The sequence below is a fragment of the Colobus angolensis genome, unplaced genomic scaffold (genome assembly GCF_000951035.1).
Source record: "Colobus angolensis palliatus isolate OR3802 unplaced genomic scaffold, Cang.pa_1.0 Scaffold320, whole genome shotgun sequence".
Taxonomy (NCBI): Eukaryota; Metazoa; Chordata; class Mammalia; order Primates; family Cercopithecidae; genus Colobus; species Colobus angolensis.
The window spans coordinates 2900663-2921628 of NW_012116489.1; the positions used below are offsets into that span (position 1 = coordinate 2900663).

The 20966-nt window shown below is 33.1% G+C and overlaps 1 protein-coding gene across 3 annotated transcripts in view; it reads left to right on the plus strand.

Annotated features, from left to right (window-relative positions):
- Positions 1-20966, plus strand: part of LOC105518568 (complement factor H-related protein 3) — a 112451-nt gene that overhangs the window by 88073 nt on the left and 3412 nt on the right. Inside the window, exons 2-13 of one of the 3 annotated variants that reach the window (XM_011951599.1) lie at positions 691-888; positions 3255-3437; positions 5015-5191; positions 5485-5667; positions 8383-8580; positions 10812-10994; positions 12586-12762; positions 13020-13202; positions 15552-15749; positions 17968-18150; positions 20004-20180; positions 20437-20619. In XM_011951599.1, the coding sequence (XP_011806989.1) occupies positions 691-888; positions 3255-3437; positions 5015-5191; positions 5485-5667; positions 8383-8580; positions 10812-10994; positions 12586-12762; positions 13020-13202; positions 15552-15749; positions 17968-18150; positions 20004-20180; positions 20437-20619 (2223 nt within the window). The remainder of the gene's footprint in view (positions 1-690; positions 889-3254; positions 3438-5014; positions 5192-5484; positions 5668-8382; positions 8581-10811; positions 10995-12585; positions 12763-13019; positions 13203-15551; positions 15750-17967; positions 18151-20003; positions 20181-20436; positions 20620-20966) is intronic. The other 2 variants (XM_011951600.1, XM_011951601.1) reach the window with 2 other exon arrangements.

The following is a 20966-nucleotide window of genomic DNA, read 5'->3' on the forward strand; positions in this document are numbered from 1 at the left end:
AAAAAAAAAAAAAAAAAAGAGAATAAAAACATCTTACTTTCTAATCGAAATTAAAAATAAATAAAAATGCTTATTATACTTTATTATACTCTTAGATATTTAGATATTAAGAAATATTCCTAGTTCATTTTCCTGGTTAAATAAAGAATAGAAATCTTGTCTTAATAACTGGTTTGAGACACGAATTAGCAATATTATTTTTTTGTGTGATGTGATCAATGAGAAATTTCTATGTTTCCCTATAGTTTTTACATTCCTTCCAGTCGATGTTTTAAAATCCCCAAAAAACTACTATCTCCCACTATAGAGTTGGTCTGAGAAGAAAAGGCAGGGCTCTGATTTCTAATGGGATGGAACAGAAAGGAAAAGAAGACATGAGCTGAATGGTAAAATAAGCGTCTTCATCTCTCAACCAGGAAGTTCACTAATCAACCAGGGGTAGGAGATCTGTAATCATGGAGAGTACATTAAATAGGTCTGCAGTTTTCTTCAATCTTCATTAGCAAACAGCTCTTCACATATCTAGGTCATTGGAATTCTGTAACTTTTCTTTCTCTAAAACCCCTAATTCAATGAGTGTAATTACGCTAAGAAGAGAATATAATTCGTTGATCAAAAATGTCATCTGTTGTATGATTGTCCGTTATAGTAAAACATTATTTATACTGTTTTTTTGTTTTTTATTATAAGAAGCGAAACCTTGCGATTTTCCAGAAATTCAACATGGAGGTCTGTATTATGAGAGTAAGCATAGACCATACTTTCCAGTAGCTGCGGGAAAATCTTATTCCTATTACTGTGATGGAAATTTTGTGACTCCTTCAGGAAGTTACTGGGATTACATTCATTGCACACAAGATGGGTGGTCGCCAACAGTCCCATGCCTCAGTAAGTAAACCTCTTTACAATATGTGCATAAAACTTGAAAAGAGTGAGAGAAAAGCAAATAAACGATTATATTGTCTTATATAACAGAAATAGGACCAAAGGAAGAGTTATTCAAGCAAAAAGACCAAAATGGATCTTTTCTGTTATGAGATCTTCATGAAAATTACATGAGAAATAAATGTAGGAACTTTAGGAGAATACCTATATAATTTAAATATATTTTATCGTAAAAACTAAGGTTAAGTAACATTGAATACTGACTTTTTTGTACAAACACTTAGTACTAGCTTTAGTTTTTTCTGAGTTATACATTAGTTTTGGGTATTGATGCAGTGTTATTTAAATATTCTAAAAATTATTTTAATATAGTATTTTGATCAAATTCATGTCTCTAATTTACCTTTAAATCATTTTATGGTCCTTAGGACAATGTATTTTCAATTATTTGGAGAATGGATATAATAAAAAATATGGAAGAACATATTTACAGCTGGTCTCCTCCCAGATGCATTGGTGTCAGTTAGTCCACTTGTTTGAGATCCCAGTATGTCCGCAATTGTCTAAGATCTAGACATTTAACTGGAAAATTTTGTATATCAACTCTCAAGCTGAATTTATGTCTTTTTATTTTAAAACAGAAGCCTATCTAGTTCCCAGTTCCAAATGTGTCTGAACACATTTATAAGTTCTGGATAATTAGTGGATTCTGTCACTTAATAGGGTCAAGTAACAATAGAAATGTAAGTCAGGGGCCAGGTGCGGTGGCTCACTCCTGTAAACCCAGCACTATGGGAGGCAGAGATGGGCAGATCACTTTAGGTAAGGAGTTCAAGACCAGCCTGGCCAACAGAGTGAAACCCCATCTCCACTAAAACTACAAAAATTAGCCAGATGCGGTGGCACAGGCCTGTAATCCCAGCTATCCAGGAGGTTGAGGCTGGAGAATGGCTTGAACCAGAGAGGCGTAGGTTGCAGTGAGCCTAGACTGGACCACTGCGCTCCAGATTCGGTGAGAGGGCAAGACTCCATCTCAAAATATATATATATATATATATATATATATATATGTACACACACACACACACACATACACACAAACATATATATGTTATGAAGATCACAAAATACATTAAATACACATTAAAGTAACACTGCTTCAGTATTTATATCAAAATGAATGCATTGATTTAAGTAGATTATAAAATTATAGCATTAATTAAAAAATACAACGCTTGCCCAAAGGTTACTTGTATGTCTCTCACATGCTTTAAATTAAGACTTATAATCAGTTATAGCTGACTTTCACTTTTTAGGTAAAGGGGTCTCTGAAAGTTCTTTGTGTGTATTGTTTGCAATTTACAAAACATTTCATTGTAGAAACTATATGATAATTAGGATATAATAGGAATGAAGGGGGAATGGGAATCTTCTTGCACATTCGTAGGAGCACTGTCCTCAACAACAGCCTAAACCTCTGAAAGAAAAGTCCCTTTTTCTCCTACCATAGGCACCAACTCTGTTATTAATCCACTTAACAAATATTGTTGTGTGACAAGCACCTTTACAGGTATTGAAAATAAAATTGTTTATAAGAGAAACTGAACACTGTAGTTTAGAGGTTGGAGGAGATTAATAGAAAAGTAGGCAAGAATAGATCAGAAAACTCATGATTATGACAAATGCTATATTATAAATATGTATCATCTTTAACACGATTTCTTTTCCTTTCAGATAGTAAAATTGGTTCACATTGATAATATATAAAGAACATATACATTACTAGTATACTAGAACTTATTTTTGCTATCTTGATTGTTTTTTTCCTGCTTACATTTCCACATTTCTCTCAAACACCATGTCTATAAGGGTTTAAGACCCACTTAAGATGACAACCATTTTAAATTCCTGGAGACTAAAGATTTGCAAATTTATTTCTTTGTCTATGGTAGCAGTGTGCACTGTGTCTTTGCCTGGGAAATGGCATTTGACTATGTGAGGTCTAAGATCTCTTAATAGCATCAAAAAGATTCAGGTTATTGCAAAGCAGCCAGAAATTCTTCCAAAAATTATAGGGAATTGAGAGTCTGCTAGATCTGCATTCCTCCTCAAGGTCTGCCAGAGCTCTGTTGACAGTCTCGAAGATTCTTTGCTTTTATTCTGCCTTTCCCTGTGTTATCACTATTTTCTTTCAAAATTCATGGTTTATTTTAGGAACATGGATGTCTAGGAAACTTCCAGTTTTGCTGTTTTCAATTCGTTAACAAATGTTTCATTGTTTTACCATATTGCCATGTTTTTACTTGTTCCCTTCTATAAAAGAAATATTCAACAAACACTTACTTTTTTCTCTACTTTTTCTATTTTAGGAACATGCTCAAAATCAGATATAGAAGTTGAAAATGGATTTATTTCTGAATCTTCGTCTACTTATATTTTAAATAAAGAAATACAATACAAATGTAAGCCAGGGTATGCAACAGCAGATGGAAATTCTTCAGGATCAATTACATGTTTGCAAAATGGATGGTCAACTCAACCAATTTGCATTAGTAAGTGATTTACATATTCCCATTCAGTTTCTGTCAACTTTGTTCCTCTCTTTGAGATGATAGTGTTTTACTTAAAAATATAGAAAACACTTTTAGGAGTAGAGATATAAATACTTCTAATATCATTTAACATTCTGTGCCAAACTAAGCCTTTTTGTCTTTTTAAAGTAATGGCTACTTGAGAAGATGATCCTTCCATCTCTTTAAATTCAATTTGCCTTTGCGTAAAAGCAATCCCACCAGGTACAGACTAGTTAGGGAGCTGCATGGGACTCTCAGCAAAATGTAATAGTTGTCAATAAAAACTTTGTTCTTTTCCCTTTCTTCATATTTCAAAATTATCAACTGCTTGTATTGTATTCCTTGCTCACACTCAGCAAAGATGGACATGTCGGGGAAGGGATGAGTGCTTAATTCTGAGTTTCTGCTAGCATCAGGAAAATAAGACCTTAATAATTTGTATCAATGATGCAACTGAGGAGAACCAACTCAGAAAATTATTTCCAGCTTATAGTCTAGTACAGAGAAAACAAGTAAAGGAAAAGGGTAAGAGGGAGGGCTGAATGTTTACAAACCTCGTACTTGGCAATGGATTCCTTACAACTAAAGTTCTCTAAAACATTCTCAACTTGTAATTATTTATTATTAAAGAGATTGCATAATGAACAATGGAAATCTTGCAGTGGCAAAAGTTGATCTTTTTTATCTTTCCTCTGTAGACATTCACAAAGATTTTTAAAGATAAATTATTTAATTTATTTTTAACACACATAATGATATATAATTTACATAGTGCAAAATCCACTTCATTTTCAAGTGTAGAATTCAACTATTTTTAGCTATGAGATGAAATGGGAGGGACTACGAATACATAATAGAGCATGAATGAATCTCAAAACTGTTAAGCTAAGTGAAGAAAAGAAAGGATACAATTAGAAAGTGATTATCTCAAAGTTACTCTGAGGTTTGGGAGCTATAAAATATCAATTCCTACATTTCTAGAATACTGTTTTCAATTTCTATGCTTATCATGGGTTCTGCCAAAGACAAAGCTGCATAGTTTAATCTAATTTGACTCAGCTTTGATAAATGATTTAAGACCTGTAAAACAAAAGATAGTATGTTTTAAAAACTTCTATAGAACCTATATCCAATTAATATAATTTTAATCCAACATATACACCCTTACTGTCAGTAAATTGAGTACATAAATATGTACATTAACTTTTAAATTCACAAAATTTTATCATTTAAAATAATACATTATAGTGATAAAGGTAGACTGTACTAACAGCCAATGAGATGTTCGCAAATAAAAATAGATCTGACTAAATATTCTTAATATGTTTCTCATAGAATTTGAATGATGAGAAGGATCATGTATAGGAAAATATATTTTTCTCTTCTAATTAACTATTACAGCACAAAGAAAACACTGATTATCAAACTATTTTTAACAGTACTCAATTTATTAGCACACACTGATTGGTAAATTTTATTACTACAATGGGACTTTCTTAGTTGAATTGTATATCATATGGCATAAAAAAGCAAACCTCAATTTTATTTTGTTTCAGAACTTTGTGATATGCCTGTTTTTGAGAATTCCAGAGCCAAGAGTAATGGCATGTGGTTTAAGCTCCATGACACATTGGACTATGAATGCTATGATGGATATGAAAACAGATATGGAAACACCACAGGTTCCATAGTGTGTGGTGAAGATGGCTGGTCGCATTTGCCAACATGCTATAGTAAGTATTTTATTCAAGTATTTCTTTTTACTAGAATTAAATAAATACATTAAAAAAACATACATATGTATATGTACGCATCTATGTGTACGTATACATATATGTGCATATTCATGTAGTCCTCATTTGAGTGTGAATTACCTTAAACCTTAAAAAAAAAAGAGGTTGAAAATGCAAATGTCTTCCGAAGACATCAAATAAGATACAGTGAAGAGTATATAAAAAGCTTTATTCAGAAAGTTTCCAATAAAACTGTTGTTTTTTCCCTACATATAAAATATTCTTTTTTTCAGATTCTTCAGAAAAGTGTGGGCCTCCTCCACCTATTAGCAATGGAGATACCAAGCCCTTCCCGCAAAAAGTGTATCTGCCACAGTCAACAGTCGAGTACCAATGCCAGTCCTACTATAAATTTCAGGGTTCTCAATATGTAACTTGTAGTAATGGAGAGTGGTCAGAGCCACCAAGATGCATATGTAAGTTCTTAATATTCTGGATCTGAGAAAATTAGAGTAATAAGTTTGATCTTTGCTTATTTATACTAAAATTTTTATGGGTTATTACCCTAGAACTGTGTTCACGGACAGCTATTCTGCTGAATGTTTGCCTTTCACATCTTAATATATAAGTGTATAAGCTTGGAAAATTTCATGTAAACGATGACAAAGTTTCTTTTTTAAAACAGTAATGTTCAGAAACCTCAATTTGTTAATGGACACAATGAGTCTTCAAGAATGACATCCATTTATTGCAAACGTCTGAAATATAACATCTCACCTTGACATCAATAACCATTTTCACATTGCTAACACTTAGGTAAATAGTTTTCAAAGAGTTTTGAAAACACTGTTTTAAAACCATGAACTTGGAACCAACCCAAATGTCCAGACCTAAATGATATACTAGGTAAAGAAAATGTGGCACATATACACAATGGAATATTATGCAGCCATATAAAAGGATGCGTTCATGTCACATGTTCTCACTTCTATGTGGGAGCTGAACAAGGAGAACAGGTGGACTCAGGGAGGGGAACATCACATACCAGGGTCTGTCCTAGGTTGGGGAGCTAGAGGAGGAATAGCATTAGGAGAAATAGCTAATGTAGGTGATGGGTTCATGGGTGCAGTGCAGCAAACCACCATGGCACATGTATTCCTATGTGAAGAAACTGCACGTTCTGCACATGTACCCTGAACTTAAAGTATAATCAAAACAATATACTATTAACTAAAATCCTACTTGAAAACCTGAAATGCTTCCTGAGAGAGCATAGAGCTAGTTAACACTGAGAAGTTCTTTTTCTGATTATTGTTCTTTCTTACATTTTACCAGTATTTCTAGCAAGCAAGAAAGAAATTAACAGAAAGTTCAGCCATTTCCAAATCCTAATGGTTACTGTTTTTACCTTCATCTCCTCTCCCCTGGTCCCAGAATGAAAATGAATACACTAAAAACCCCTCAAGTCTGTAATATAGGTATACTCTCAGAATTTTGTACCACAAATCCTATGAACTTGAAGTAATACAATTCAAAATATGAGCCACAATAATTATGGTAACAACAATAAAACCTAAAAGTAAGTTTGCCAACAATTTCTACTAGCCTATGAGGTATAGCCCTGGGATACCCATCAGGCCTTGCATATCTGATAACTTATTCCTATCACAGTTCTTAAACTATAAACTCATGAGTTTTTCAAGTGCTTAAGTTCCTAAGTACAGGATGATACAAGCAGTTCTTTTCTGTGATGTGACTCATTTCCTTTGTTTTGCTGCTATGCTACCTTTTACCTTTTATATTGACTGATGATGCTGATATTTTCGCTGATCATATGATGGGCTAAACCTTAATTATTGTCCCTATTTATGTATCCACTTCTGTAGATGATCATGTCTAAGTCTGGGCTCCAAACCATACAAGTGGCAAGACTGCAGAGGAAAATTAGTATCCTCAAATCAAAATAGTTTACAAGTATTTTCAAACTTGATTTCATAGGAAAAATTAAGTGTTAGGTTTCAGAGATAAATTCTGAGTCTTAAATTTGATTGACTGAGGAGATGGACACTCCTAAGATGCGTTTCACAGCAAAAGCATTACCTCTTCTCACAATCAAGAACAGGAAAGGATTATAATTATCTGAAGACATAAGATCAGTTCCATGATACAAGCAAGACTTTCTGTCTTCAAAACTAAAGAAGCAAAGAGCATTCAAGCAGAGAATTCTAGGGAAAAAGGCAACCTTATGGAAAATATTACATATACATATGGCATATTAAAGCAATGAGGAAAACTTAAACAGGCAGGAGGAAACTTTAGCAAGTTTTGAAAAATAAGTTTAGAGAAGTATTTAGTGCTCAAATGCTTATTTGTGAATTGTAAACAAACAGCCCCTGAATGTATTGAAGAGCTCTTAAAAATTTTTGGATTTCAGAAGTGCTATGTAGTATGTTAAGAAATTTATTTAAGTAAGTGCTTGTAAGATGTATTAAAATATGATTTGGGGAAATTTCTAAAGAAATACTAATGTTGATAAGGGCTAAACTTGAGTGCAGAATACTTGCATCAAAAGAAGAGAAGAGAAGTGAATGACGTCATCAAAAATGGAAAGCTTACCATGGAAGAATTGAGCTTAATACCTAAGGTATGGGTTGATAGGTGGTGCAAAACACCATGGCACACTTTTACCTATGTAACAAACCTTCACATCCTACACAAGTATTCTGGAACTTAAAAAATAATTATAAAAATTTTTTACAAAATCTAAAAGAAAACGAGCCAGGCACGGTTGCTCCCACCTATAATCCCAGCACTTTGGGAGGCCGAAGCTGGTGGATCACCTGCGGTCAGGAGTTCGAGATCAGCCTGACCAATATGGTAAAACCCTGTGTCTACTAAAATTATGAAAATTAGATGGGCATGGTGGTGTTTGCCCATAGTGCCAGCTACTCGGGAGGCTGAGGCAGGAGAATTGCTTGAACCTGGGAGACGGAGGTTGCAGTGAGCCGAGATTGTACCACTGCAGCCTGGGCAACAGAGCGATATTTCTTCTCAAAAAAAAAAAAAAAAGAAAAGAAAAGAAAAGAAAAAACCCTTTATGTGGAAGGTAACGTAATCAAAACAGTCATCTCTTATATCATTGTCTGTTACAGTGAAACATTATTTATACTATTTTTGTTTTTTGTTACAAGTAATGAAACCTTGTGAGTTTCCAGAAATTCAACATGGAGGTCTGTATTATAAGACTATGCGTAGACCATACTTTCCAGTAGCTGCGGGAAAATCTTACTCCTATTACTGTGATGCAAATTTTGTGACTCCTTCAGGAAGTTACTGGGATTACATTCATTGCACACAAGATGGGTGGTTGCCAACAGTCCCATGCCTCAGTGAGTAAACCTCTTTACAACAATATGTGCATAAAACTTGTAAAGAATGGAGAGAGAAGAGCAAATAAATGATTACATTGTCTTATATGACAGAAATGGTACCAAGGGAAGAGTTATCCAAGCAAAAAGACCAAAATGGATCTTTTCTGTTATGAGATCTTCATGAAAAACACATGAGAAATAAATATAGGAATTTTATGAGAATACCTATGTAATTTATACGTATTTTATCATGAAAACCAAAGATAAGTAACATTGAATACTGACTTTTTTGTACAAACATTTAGTAGCAGCTTTGTCCTTCAGTTATACATTATTTTGGGGTATTGATGCAGTCTTATTTAAATATTCTAAAATTATTTTAATATACTATTTTGATTAAATTCATGCTTCTAATTTACTTTGTAATCATTTTATGGTCTTTAGGACAACGTATTCTCAGTTATTTGGAGAATGGATATAACACAAAATATGAAGGAACATATTGACAGGGTCAATCTGTAGAAGTTGAAGTCTGTCCTGACTACGGTCTTCCAAATGTGCAGACCACAGTTTCATGTACAGAGGATGATTGGTCTCCTCCTCCCAGATGCATTCGTGGCAGTTAGTCCACTCGTTTGAGATCCCAGTATGTCCGTAACTGTCTAAGATTCTAGACCTTTAACGGGAAAATTTTGTGTATCAATTCTCAAGCTAAATATATATCTTTTTTATTTTTAAGTAGAAGCCTAGTTAGTTTTCAGTTCCAAATGTGTATGAATACATTTATAATTTCTGGATAATGAGTGGATTCTGTCACTTGATAGTCAAGTAATAGAAATATATATTATGAATAGCACAAAATAAATAAAATACAGATGAAAGTAACACTGCTTCAGTATTTATATTGAAATTGTGCTAAATGCATTGATTTAAGTAGATTATGAAATTATACATTAATTAAACAATAAATATAATGCTTGCCCAAAGGTCACTTGTACATCTCTCACAATTATATGACATCTATTGTTATAGTTAGTGCTCTGTTGCTTTAAATTAAGACTCATTTTCTGTTATAGCTGACTTTCACTTTTTAGGTAAAGGGGTCTCTAAAAGTTGTTTGTGTGCATCGCTTGCAATTTACAAAACATTGCATTATAGAAACCGTATGATAATTATGATATAATTGACATGGAAGACAATGGAAATCATCTTACACCTTTGTAGGAGCAACTGTACTCAACAACAGCCTAAACCTCTGAAAGAAAAGTCCCTTTTTCTCCTACCATAGACACCAACTCTATCATTAATGCACTTAATAAATATTGTTGTGTGTCAAGCGCTTTATAGATATGAAAATAAAATTATTTACAAGAGAAACTGAACACTGTAGTTTAGAGATTAGAGGAGATTAATAGAAAAGTAGGCAAGAATAGATCAGAAAACTCATGATTATGACAAATGCTGTATTATAAATATTTATCTTTAACATGATTTCTTTTTCTTTCAGAGAGTAAAATTAGTCCATTTACATTTTTTATTACTAACTAAAAAGGAACATACACATTACTAATATCTTAGAACATATACATTACTAAAATAATTACTACTTATGCATAAACACATTAGTAACATACAGAATATATACAATAATATATGAAGAACATATACATTACTAATATATTAGAACTTATTTTCGCTATCTTGTTTTTTTCCTGCTTACATTTCCACATTTCTCTCAAACACCATGTCTATATGGGTTTAAGACCCACTTAAGATGACAATCATTTTAATTTCCTGGAGACTAAAGACTTGCAAATTTATTTCCTTGTCTATGGTAGCAGTGTGTACTGTATCTTTGCCTGAGAAATAGCATATGACTATATGAAGTCTAAGATCTCTTAATAGCACCAAAAAGATTCAGGTTATTGCAAAGTAGCCAGAAACTCTTCCAAAAAATCATAGGGAATTGAGAGTCTGCTAGATCTGCATTCTTCCTCAAGGCCTGCCAGAGCTCTGTTGACAGTCTCAAGGATTCTTTGCTTTTATTCTGCCTTTCCCTGTGTTATCACTATTTTCTTTCAAAATTCATGGTTTATTTTAGCAACATGAGTGTCTAGGAAACTTCCAGTTTTGCTGTTTTCAATTCGTTAACAAATGTTTCATTGTTTTGCCATATTGCCATGTTTTCACTTGTTCCCTTCTATAAAAGAAGTATTCAACAATTTTTTTTTCTCTACTTTTTCTATTAGGAACATGCTCAAAATCAGATATAGAAGTTGAAAACGGATTTATTTCTGAATCTTCTTCTATTTATATTTTAAATAAAGAAATGCAATATAAATGTAAGTCAGGATATGCAACAGCAGATGGAAATTCTTCAGGATCAATCACATGTTTGCAAAATGGATGGTCAACTCAACCAATTTGCATTAGTAAGTGATTTACATATTCCCATTCAGTTTCTGTCAACTTCGTTCCTCTCTTTGAGATGATAGAGTTTTACTTAAAAATATAGAAAACACTTTTAGGAATAGAGATATAAATACTTCTAATATCATTTAACATTCTGTGCCAAACTAAGCCTTTTTTGCCTTTTTAGAGTAATGGCTACTTGGGAAGATGATCCTTCCGTGTCTTTAAATTCAACTTGCCTTTGCGTAAAAGCAATCCCATCAGGTACAGACTAGTTAGGGAGCTGCATGGGACTCTCAGCAAAATGTAATAGAATAGTTGTCAATAAAAACTTTGTTCTTTCCCCTTTCTTCGTATTTCAAAATTATCAACTGCTTGTATTGTATTCCTTGCTCACACTCAGCAAAGATGGACATGTCGGGGAAGGGATGAGTGCTTAAATCTGAGTTTCTGCTAGCATCAGGAGAATCAGGCCTTAATAATTTGTATCAATAATGCAACTGAGGAGAACCAACTCAAAAAATTATTTCCAGCTTATAGTCTAGTACAGAGAAAGCAAGTAAAGGAAAAGGGTAAGAGGATGGACTGAATGTTTACAAGCCTCATACTTGGCAATGGATTCCTTACAACTAAAGTTCTCTAAAACATTTCCAACTTGCAATTACTTATTATTAAAGAGATTGCATAATGAACAACGGAAATCTTGCAGTGGCAAAAGTTGATCTTTTTTGTCTTTCCTCTGTAGACATTCACAAAGATTTTTAAAGATAAAATATATAATTTATTTTTAACACACATGTTGATATATAATTTGGATAGTGCAAAATCCACTTCATTTTCAAGTGTACAATTCAACTATTTTTAGCCATGAGATGAATTGGAAGGGACTACTGATACATAATAGAGCATGGATGAATCTCAAAAGTATTAAGCTAAGTGAAAAAAAGAAAGGATACAATTAGAAAGTGATTATCTCAAAGTTACTCTGAGATTTGGGAGCTATAAAACATCAATTCCTACATTTCTAGAATACTGTTTTCAATTTCTGTGCTTATTATGGGCTCTGTGTAAAGAAAAGCTGTATACTTCAATCTCATTTGACACAGCTTTCATAAATGATCTACTATAAGACTTGTAAAATAAAAGATAAGATGCTTTATATATTTTTGTAGAACCTATTATCTAATGAATATAATTTTAATCCAACGTATACACCAATACTGTCAGTAAACTGAGTACATAAATACATATATTAACTTTTAAATTCACAAAATTTTATTGTCTTTAAAATAATACATTATAGTGATAAAGGTAGACTGTAATAACAGCCAATGAGATGTTCTCAAATAAAAATAGGTCTAACTAAATATTGTTAATATGTTTTTCATAGGATTTAAATGATGAGAAGGATATATATAGGGAAATATATTTTTCTCTTCTAATTAACTGTTACAGCACAAAGAAAGCACTGATTGTCAGGCTATTTTTTAATAGTGCTCAATTTATTAGCACACACTGATTGGTAAATTTTATTCCTATAATGAAACTTTCTTAGTTGAGCTGTACATCATATGGCATAGAAAAGCAATCCTCAATTTTATTTTGTTTCAGAACTTTGTGATATGCCTGTTTTTGAGAATTCCAGAGCCAAGAGTAATGGCATGTGGTTTAAACTCCATGACACATTGGACTATGAATGCTATGATGGATATGAAAACAGATATGGAAACACCACAGGTTCCATAGTGTGTGGTGAAGATGGCTGGTCGCATTTGCCAACATGCTATAGTAAGTGTTTTATTCAAGTATTTCTTTTTACTAGAATTAAACAAATAAAAACATACATATGTATATGTACATATACATGTAGTCCTCATTTGAGTGTGAATTACCTTGAAACTTAAAAAAAAACTAAGGTTGAAAATGCGAATGTCTTCCGAAGACATCAAATAAGATACAGTGAAGAGTATATAAAAAGCTTTATTCAGAAAGTTTCCAATAAAACTGTTGTTTTTTCCCTACATATAAAATATTCTTTTTTTTAGATTCTTCAGAAAAGTGTGGGCCTCCTCCACCTATTAGCAATGGAGATACCAAGCCCTTCCCACAAAAAGTGTATCTGCCACAGTCAACAGTCGAGTACCAATGCCAGTCCTACTATAAATTTCAGGGTTCTCAATATGTAACTTGTAGTAATGGAGAGTGGTCAGAACCACCAAGATGCATATGTAAGTTCTTAATATTCTGGATCTGAGAAAATTAGAGTAATAAGTTTGATCTTTGCTTATTTATACTAAAATTTTTATGGGTTATTACCCTAGAACTGTGTTCACGAACAGCTATTCTGCTGAATGTTTGCCTTTCAGATCTTAATATATAAGTGTATAAGCTTGGAAAATTTAACGTAAATGATGATAAAGTTTCTTTTTTAAAACAGTAGTGTTCAGAGACATCAATTTGTTAATGGATACAATGAGTCTTCAAGAATGACATCGATTTATTGCACACATATGAAATATGGCATCTCAACTTAAGACCAGTAATCATTTTCACATTATTAACACTTAGGTAGATAGTTTTCAAAGAGTTTTGAAAACACTGTTTTAAAAACCATGAACTTGGAGCCAACCCAAATGTCCATGAATGATAGACTAGGTAAAGAAATTGTGGCACAATGGAATACTATGCAGCCATAAAAAAGGATGAGTTCATGTCCTTTGCTGGGACAAGGATGAAGCTGGAAAACATCCTTCTCAGCAAACTATCACAAAAACAGAAAATCAAACACCACATGTTCTCACTCATAAGTGGGAGTTGAACAAGGAGAACAGGTAGACTTAAGGAGGGGAACATCACACACCAGTGCCTGTCACAGACTGAGGAGCTAAGGGAGGGATAGCACTAGGAGAAATACCTAATGTAGGTTATAGGTTGATGGGTGCAGCACACCACCATGGCACATGTATACCTATGTAAAAACACTGTACGTTCTGCACGTGTACCCCAGAACTTAAATTATAATAAAAACCATGAATGATTAACTAAAATCCTTCTTGAAAACCTGAAATGCTTCCTGAGAGAGCACATAGCTAGTTAACACTGAGAAGTTCTTTCTCTGATTATTGTTCTTTCTTATATTTTACCAGTATTTCTAGCAAGCAAGACAGAAATTAAAGGAAAGGTCAGCCATTTCCAAAACCCCGTATTTTCTGTCTTTACCTTTATCTACTCTCCCCTCATCCCAGCATCAAAATGAATACACGAAAAATCCCTCGAGTCAGTAATATAGGTATACTTCCAGAGTCTGTTTTCCAAGTCCTATGAACTTGAAGCAACACAATTCAAAACATATGAGCCAAAATAATTATGGCAACAACAAGAAAACCTAAAAGAAAGTTTGCCACAAGTTTCTACTAGCCTATGAGGTAGAGTCCTGGGATACCCATCAGGCCTTGCATATCAGATAACCTATTTCTATCACAGCTCTTAAACTGTAAACTCATGAGTTTTTCGAGTGCTCAGGTTCCTAAGTATAGGATGATACTAGCAGCTCTTTTCTGTGATGTGACTCCTTTCCTTTATTATGATGCTATACTGCCTTTTACCTTTTATATTGACTGATGATGCTGGTATCTTGGCTGATCCTACGATGAGCTAAACCTTAATTTTTGTCCCCTATTTATGTATTCACTTCTGTATCTACTTTAGAAAGTGTTAGAAAATACATTTGGAGGAGTATTTAGTGCTCAAAAAATATTTATTTTTGAATTGTAAATAGCCCCTGAATGTATTGAGAGCTCTTAAACATTTTTGGATTTCAGAAGTGATATGTACTATATGAAGAAATGTATTTATGTAAGTTCATGAAAGATGTATTAAAATATAACTTGGGGAAGTTTCTAAAGAAATACCAGTGTTAATAAGGGCTAGACTTGAGTGCCGAATACTTGTGTAAAAAGGAGAGAAAGAGGAGCGAATGACATCATCAAAAATGGAAAGCTTATCATGGAAGAATTGGGCTTAATACCTAGGGTATAGGTTGATAGGTGGTGCAAATCACCATGGCACACTTTTACCTATGTAACAAACCATCACATCCTACACATGTATCCCAGAACTTAAAAAATTATTATAAATTTTTTTTTTGAAAATTCTAAGATAAAACGAGCCAGGTGTGGTAGCTCACGCGTGTATTTCCAGCACTTTGGGAGGCCGAAGTGGGTGGATTACCTGAGGTCAGGAGTTCAAAACCGGCCTGACCAATATGATAAAATCCTGTGTCTACTAAAATTACAAAAATTAGATGGGCATGGTGTTGTGTGCCTATAGTGCCAGCTACTTGGGAGGCTGAGGCAGGAGAATTGCTTGAACCTAGGAGATGGAGGTTACAGTAAGCCGAGATCGTACCATTGCACTCCAGCCTGGGCAAAAGAGTGAAATTTCATATCAGAAAAGAAAAAAAAGAAAAAAGAAAACAAAACCATTATGTGGAAGGTAACATAATCAAAACAGTCATCTCATATCAATGTCTGTTACAGTGAAATATTACTTATACTATTTTTGTTTTTTGTTACAAGTAATGAAACCTTGTGAGTTTCCAGAAATTCAATATGGAGGTCTGTATTATAAGACTATGCGTAGACCATACTTTCCAGTAGCTGCAGGAGAATCTTACTCCTATTACTGTGATGCAAATTTTGTGACTCCTTCAGGAAGTTACTGGGATTACATTCATTGCACACAAGATGGGTGGTTGCCAACAGTCCCATGCCTCAGTGAGTAAACCTCTTTACAACAATATGTGCAAAAAACTTGCAAAGAATGGAGAGAGAAGAGCAAATAAATGATTACATTGCCTTATATGACAGAAATCGTACCAAGGGAAGAGTTGTTCAAGCAAAAAGACCAAAATGGATCTTTTCTGTTATGTTCATGAAAATCACATGAGAAATAAATATAGGAATTTTATGAGAATACATATAAAATCTAAACATATTTTATAAAAATTAAAGATAAGTAACATTGAATACTGACTTTTTTGTACATTTAGTGGTAGCTTTAGTTTTCTTTCAGTTATACATTATTTTTGAGTATTGATGCAGTTTTATTTAAATATTCTAAACATTATTTTAATATACTATTTTGATTAAACTCATGTTTCTAATTTACTTTTTAATCATTTTCTGGTCTTTAGGACAATGTATTCTCAGTTATTTGGAGAATGGATATAACACAAAATATGAAGGGACATACTGACAGGGTCAATCTGTAAAAGCTGAAGTCTGTCCTGACTACGATCTTCCAAATGTACAGACCACAATTTCATGTACAGAGGATGATTGGTCTCCTCCTCCCAGATGCATTCGTGGCAGTTAGTCCACTCGTTTGAGATCCCAGTATGTCCGTAATTGTCTGAGATCTAGACCTTTAACAGGAAAATTTTGTATATCAACTCTCAAGCTAAATATATATCTTTTTTATTTTTAAGTAGAAGCGTAGCTAGTTTTCAGTTCCAAATGTGTATAAATGCATTTATAATTTCTGGATAATGAATGGATTCTGTCACTTAATAGTCAAGTAACAATAGAAATATAAGTCATGAATAGCACAAAATAAATAAAATACAGATGAAAGTAACACTGCTTCAGTATTTATATTGAAATCATGCTAATGCATTGATTTAAGTAGATTATAAAAGTATAGCGTTAACTAAACAATAAATATAATGCTTGCTCAAAGGTCACTTGTACATCTCTCACAATTATATGACATCTATTGTTATAGCTAGTGATCTGTTGCTTTAAATTAAGACTCATCTTCTGTTATAGTTGACTTTCACTTTTTAGGCAAAGGAGTCTCTGAAAGTCGTTTTCATGTATTGCTTGCAATTTACAAAACATTCCACTATAGAAACTGCAGGATAATTATTATATAATTGAGATAAAAGACAATGGGAATCTCCTTACAGCTTGTAGGAGCAACTGTCCTCAACAATAGCCTAAGCCATAGGCACCAACTCTATCATGAATCTACCTAATAAATATTGTTGTGTGTCAAGTACTTTATAGATATTGAAAATAAAATTGTTTACAAGAGAAACTGAACACTGTAGTTTAGAGACTGGAGATTAATAGGAAAGTAGGCAAGAATAGATCAGAAAACTCATGATTATGGCAAATGCTTTATTATAAATATGTATCATCTATAACATGATTTCTTTTCCTTTCAGATAGTAAAATTAGTCCATTTACATTTGTTTTCTAATTACTAATTGGAAAAGAGCATGTACACTACTAATATCTTAGAATATAACATTACTAAAATAATTAATATCTTATGCATATACCCATTAGTAAAGTATAGAACACATACATTACTAATATATAAAGAACAAACACATTATGAATGTATTAGAACTTACTTTTGCCATCTTGTTTGCTTTCTTTTTTCTGTTTACATTTCCACATTCCTCTCAAATACCACATCTCTATGGGTTTAAGCACCCACTTAAGATGACAACCATTTTCAATTGTTGGAGACAAAGGATTTACAAAGTTACTTTCTTGCCTGTGGTAGTAGTGTGTACGTTATCTTTGCCTGGGAAATGGCATTTGACTTAACGAGGTATAAGACACCTTAATAGTACCAAAAATACTTAGGTTGTTGCAAAGTAGCCAGAAAGTGTCTTCCAAAATATCATTAGGGACTTGAGAGTCTGCTAGATCTGCATTCTTCAAGGCCTGCCAGAGCTCTGTTGAAAATCTCAAGGATTCTTTGCTTTTATTCTGCCTTTCTCTGTGTTTTCAACATTTCCTTCAGAAATCCGTGGTTTCCTTTTAAGAACACTGATGTTTAGGAAACTTCCAGTTTTGCTGTTTTCAATTCATTAACAAATGTTTCATTGTTTTGCCATATTGCCATGTTTTTACTTATTCCTTTCTATAAAAGAAGTATTCAACAAATACGTATTTTTCTCTACTTTTTCTATTTTAGGAACATGCTCAAAATCAGATATAGAAATTGAAAATGGATTTATTTCTGAATCTTCCTCTATTTATATTTTAAATAAAGAAATGCAATATAAATGTAAACCAGGATATGCAACAGCAGATGGAAATTCTTCAGGATCAATTACGTGTTTGCAAAATGGATGGTCAGCACAACCAATTTGCATTAGTAAGTGATTTACGTATTTCCATTCAGTTTCTGTCAGCTTCTTTCCTCTCTTTGAGATGATAGTGTTTTACTTAAAAATATAGAAAACACTTTTAGGAGTAAAGAGATACAAATACTTTTAATACCATTTAACATTCTGCGCCAGACTAAGTCTTCTGCATTTTTAGAGTAATGGCTACTTGGGAAGATGATCATTTCATCTCTTACAACTCAATCTGCCTTTACATAAAAGCAATCTTATAATGTACAGACTAGTTAGGGAGCTGCATGGGAATATCAGCAAAATGTATTAGTTGCCAATAAAAACTTTGTTCTTTTCCCTTTATTTGTATTTCAAAATTTTCAACTGCTTGTATTGTATTCCTTGCTCACACTCAGAAAAGATGTACGTGTCGGGGGAGAAATGAATGCTTAATTCTGAATTTCTGCTAGCATCAGGAGAATCAGACGTTAATAATTTGTATCGATGATGCTACTGAGGATATGCAATTAAAAAATTATCTCCAGCCTATTGTTTACTACGGAGAAAACAAGTAAAGGAAAAGGGTAGGTGGGTGGGCTGAGTGTTTACAAACCTCATACTTGCCAATGGATTCCTTACACGTAAAGTTCTCCGAACATGCTCGACCTTTACTTATTATGATAAGGAGATTGCATAATGAACAAAGGAAATCTTTCAGTGACAAAATTTGATTTTTTTCTTTCCTTTTTAGATATTCACAAAAAGTTTTAAAGATAAATTGCTTAATGTATTTTTAACCCAGAGACTGTTATATAATTTATATACTCCAAAATCCACTTCTTTTTCAAGGGTATAATTCAACTATTTTTGGCCATGAGATAATATGGAACCTTGATACATAATACAACATGGATGAATCTCAAAAATATTAAGCTAAGTGGGAAAAAAGAAAGATATACTTACAAAGTGATTATCTCAAGGTTACCAGGAGTTTTCCGGACTGTATCAATTCCTACATTTCTAGAATACTGTTTACTATTTCTATGCTTATCATGGGCTCTGTGTGAAGTGCATACTTCAATTTTACTCAGCTTTGATAAATGATCTACATTAAAACTTGTAAACTAAAAGATAGGCTGCTTCATAAGTTTGTATAGAACTTATATCCAATTAATATAATTTTTATCTAACATATACACACTTACTGTTAGTAAAGAGTTACATAAATACATAAATAGTTACTAAATTCACAAAATTTTATCATCTTTAAAATTCACAAATTTTAAAATCACAAAAATTTTTTATTTTTCTCTTTCTTTTCTTTTTCTTTTTCTTTTTTTTTTTTTTTTCTTTGAATCGGAGTCTCCCTCTGTCTCCCAGGCTGGAGTGCAGTGATGTGATTTCAGCTCTCTGCAAGCTCTGCCTGCTGGATTCAAGCCATTCTCCTGCCTCACCCCTCTGAGTAGCTGGGATTACAGGCACACGCCAGCACGCCCAGCGAATTTTTGTATTTTTTGTAGAGACAGGGTTCACCATGTTTTAAATTCACAAAATTTTATCATCTTGAAAGTAATACATTGTAGCATCGTAATAGTAGACTTTAAAAACAACCAATGAGATTTTCACAAATAAAAATAGGACTGACTAAATGTTCTTAATATATTTTCACAGGATTTAAATGATAAGAGAGAATATATATAGAGAAATATATTTAACTATTGTAGTTAACTATTATAGCACAAAAAGCACTGATTATCAGACTATTTTTTAACAGTACTCGATTTATTAGCACACACTGATTGGTAAATTTTATTCCTATAATGAAACTTTCTTAGTTGAGCTGTACATCACATGGCATAGAAAAGCAATCCTCAATTTTATTTTGTTTCAGAACTTTGTGATATGCCTGTTTTTGAGAATTCCAGAGCCAAGAGTAATGGCATGTGGTTTAAACTCCATGACACATTGGACTATGAATGCTATGATGGATATGAAAACAGATATGGAAACACCACAGGTTCCATAGTGTGTGGTGAAGATGGCTGGTCGCATTTGCCAACATGCTATAGTAAGTATTTTATTCAAGTATTTCTTTTTACTAGAATTAAACAAATAAAAACATACATATGTATATGTACATATACATGTAGTCCTCATTTGAGTGTGAATTACCTTGAAACTTAAAAAAAACTAAGGTTGAAAATGCGAATGTCTTCCTAAGACATCAAATAAGATACAGTGAAGAGAATATAAAAAGCTTTATTCAGAAAGTTTCCAATAAAACTGTTGTTTTTTCCCTACATATAAAATATTCTTTTTTTCAGATTCTTCAGAAAAGTGTGGGCCTCCTCCACCTATTAGCAATGGAGATACCAAGCCCTTCCCGCAAAAAGTGTATCTGCCACAGTCAACAGTCGAGTACCAATGCCAGTCCTACTATGAACTTCAGGGTTCTCAATATGTAACTTGTAGTAATGGAGAGTGGTCAGAGCCACCAAGATGCATAAGTAAGTTCTTAATATTCTAGATTCTGAGAAAATCAGAGTAATAAGTTTGATATGTGCTTATTGATACTAGAATTTTTATGGGTTATTACCCTAGAACTGTGTTCACAAACAGCTCTTCTGCTGAATGTTTGCCTTTCAGATCTTAATATATGTGTATAAACTTGGAAAATTCCATGTAAACGATGACCAAGTTTCTTTTTTAAAACAGGAATGTTGTCCTGGGACGGTGGCTTATGCCTGTAGTCCCAGCACTTTGGGAGGCCGAGGCAGGCAGATCACAAGGTCAGGAGTTTGAGACCAGCCTGACCAACATGGTGAACTCGTGTCTACAAAAAAATACAAAAATT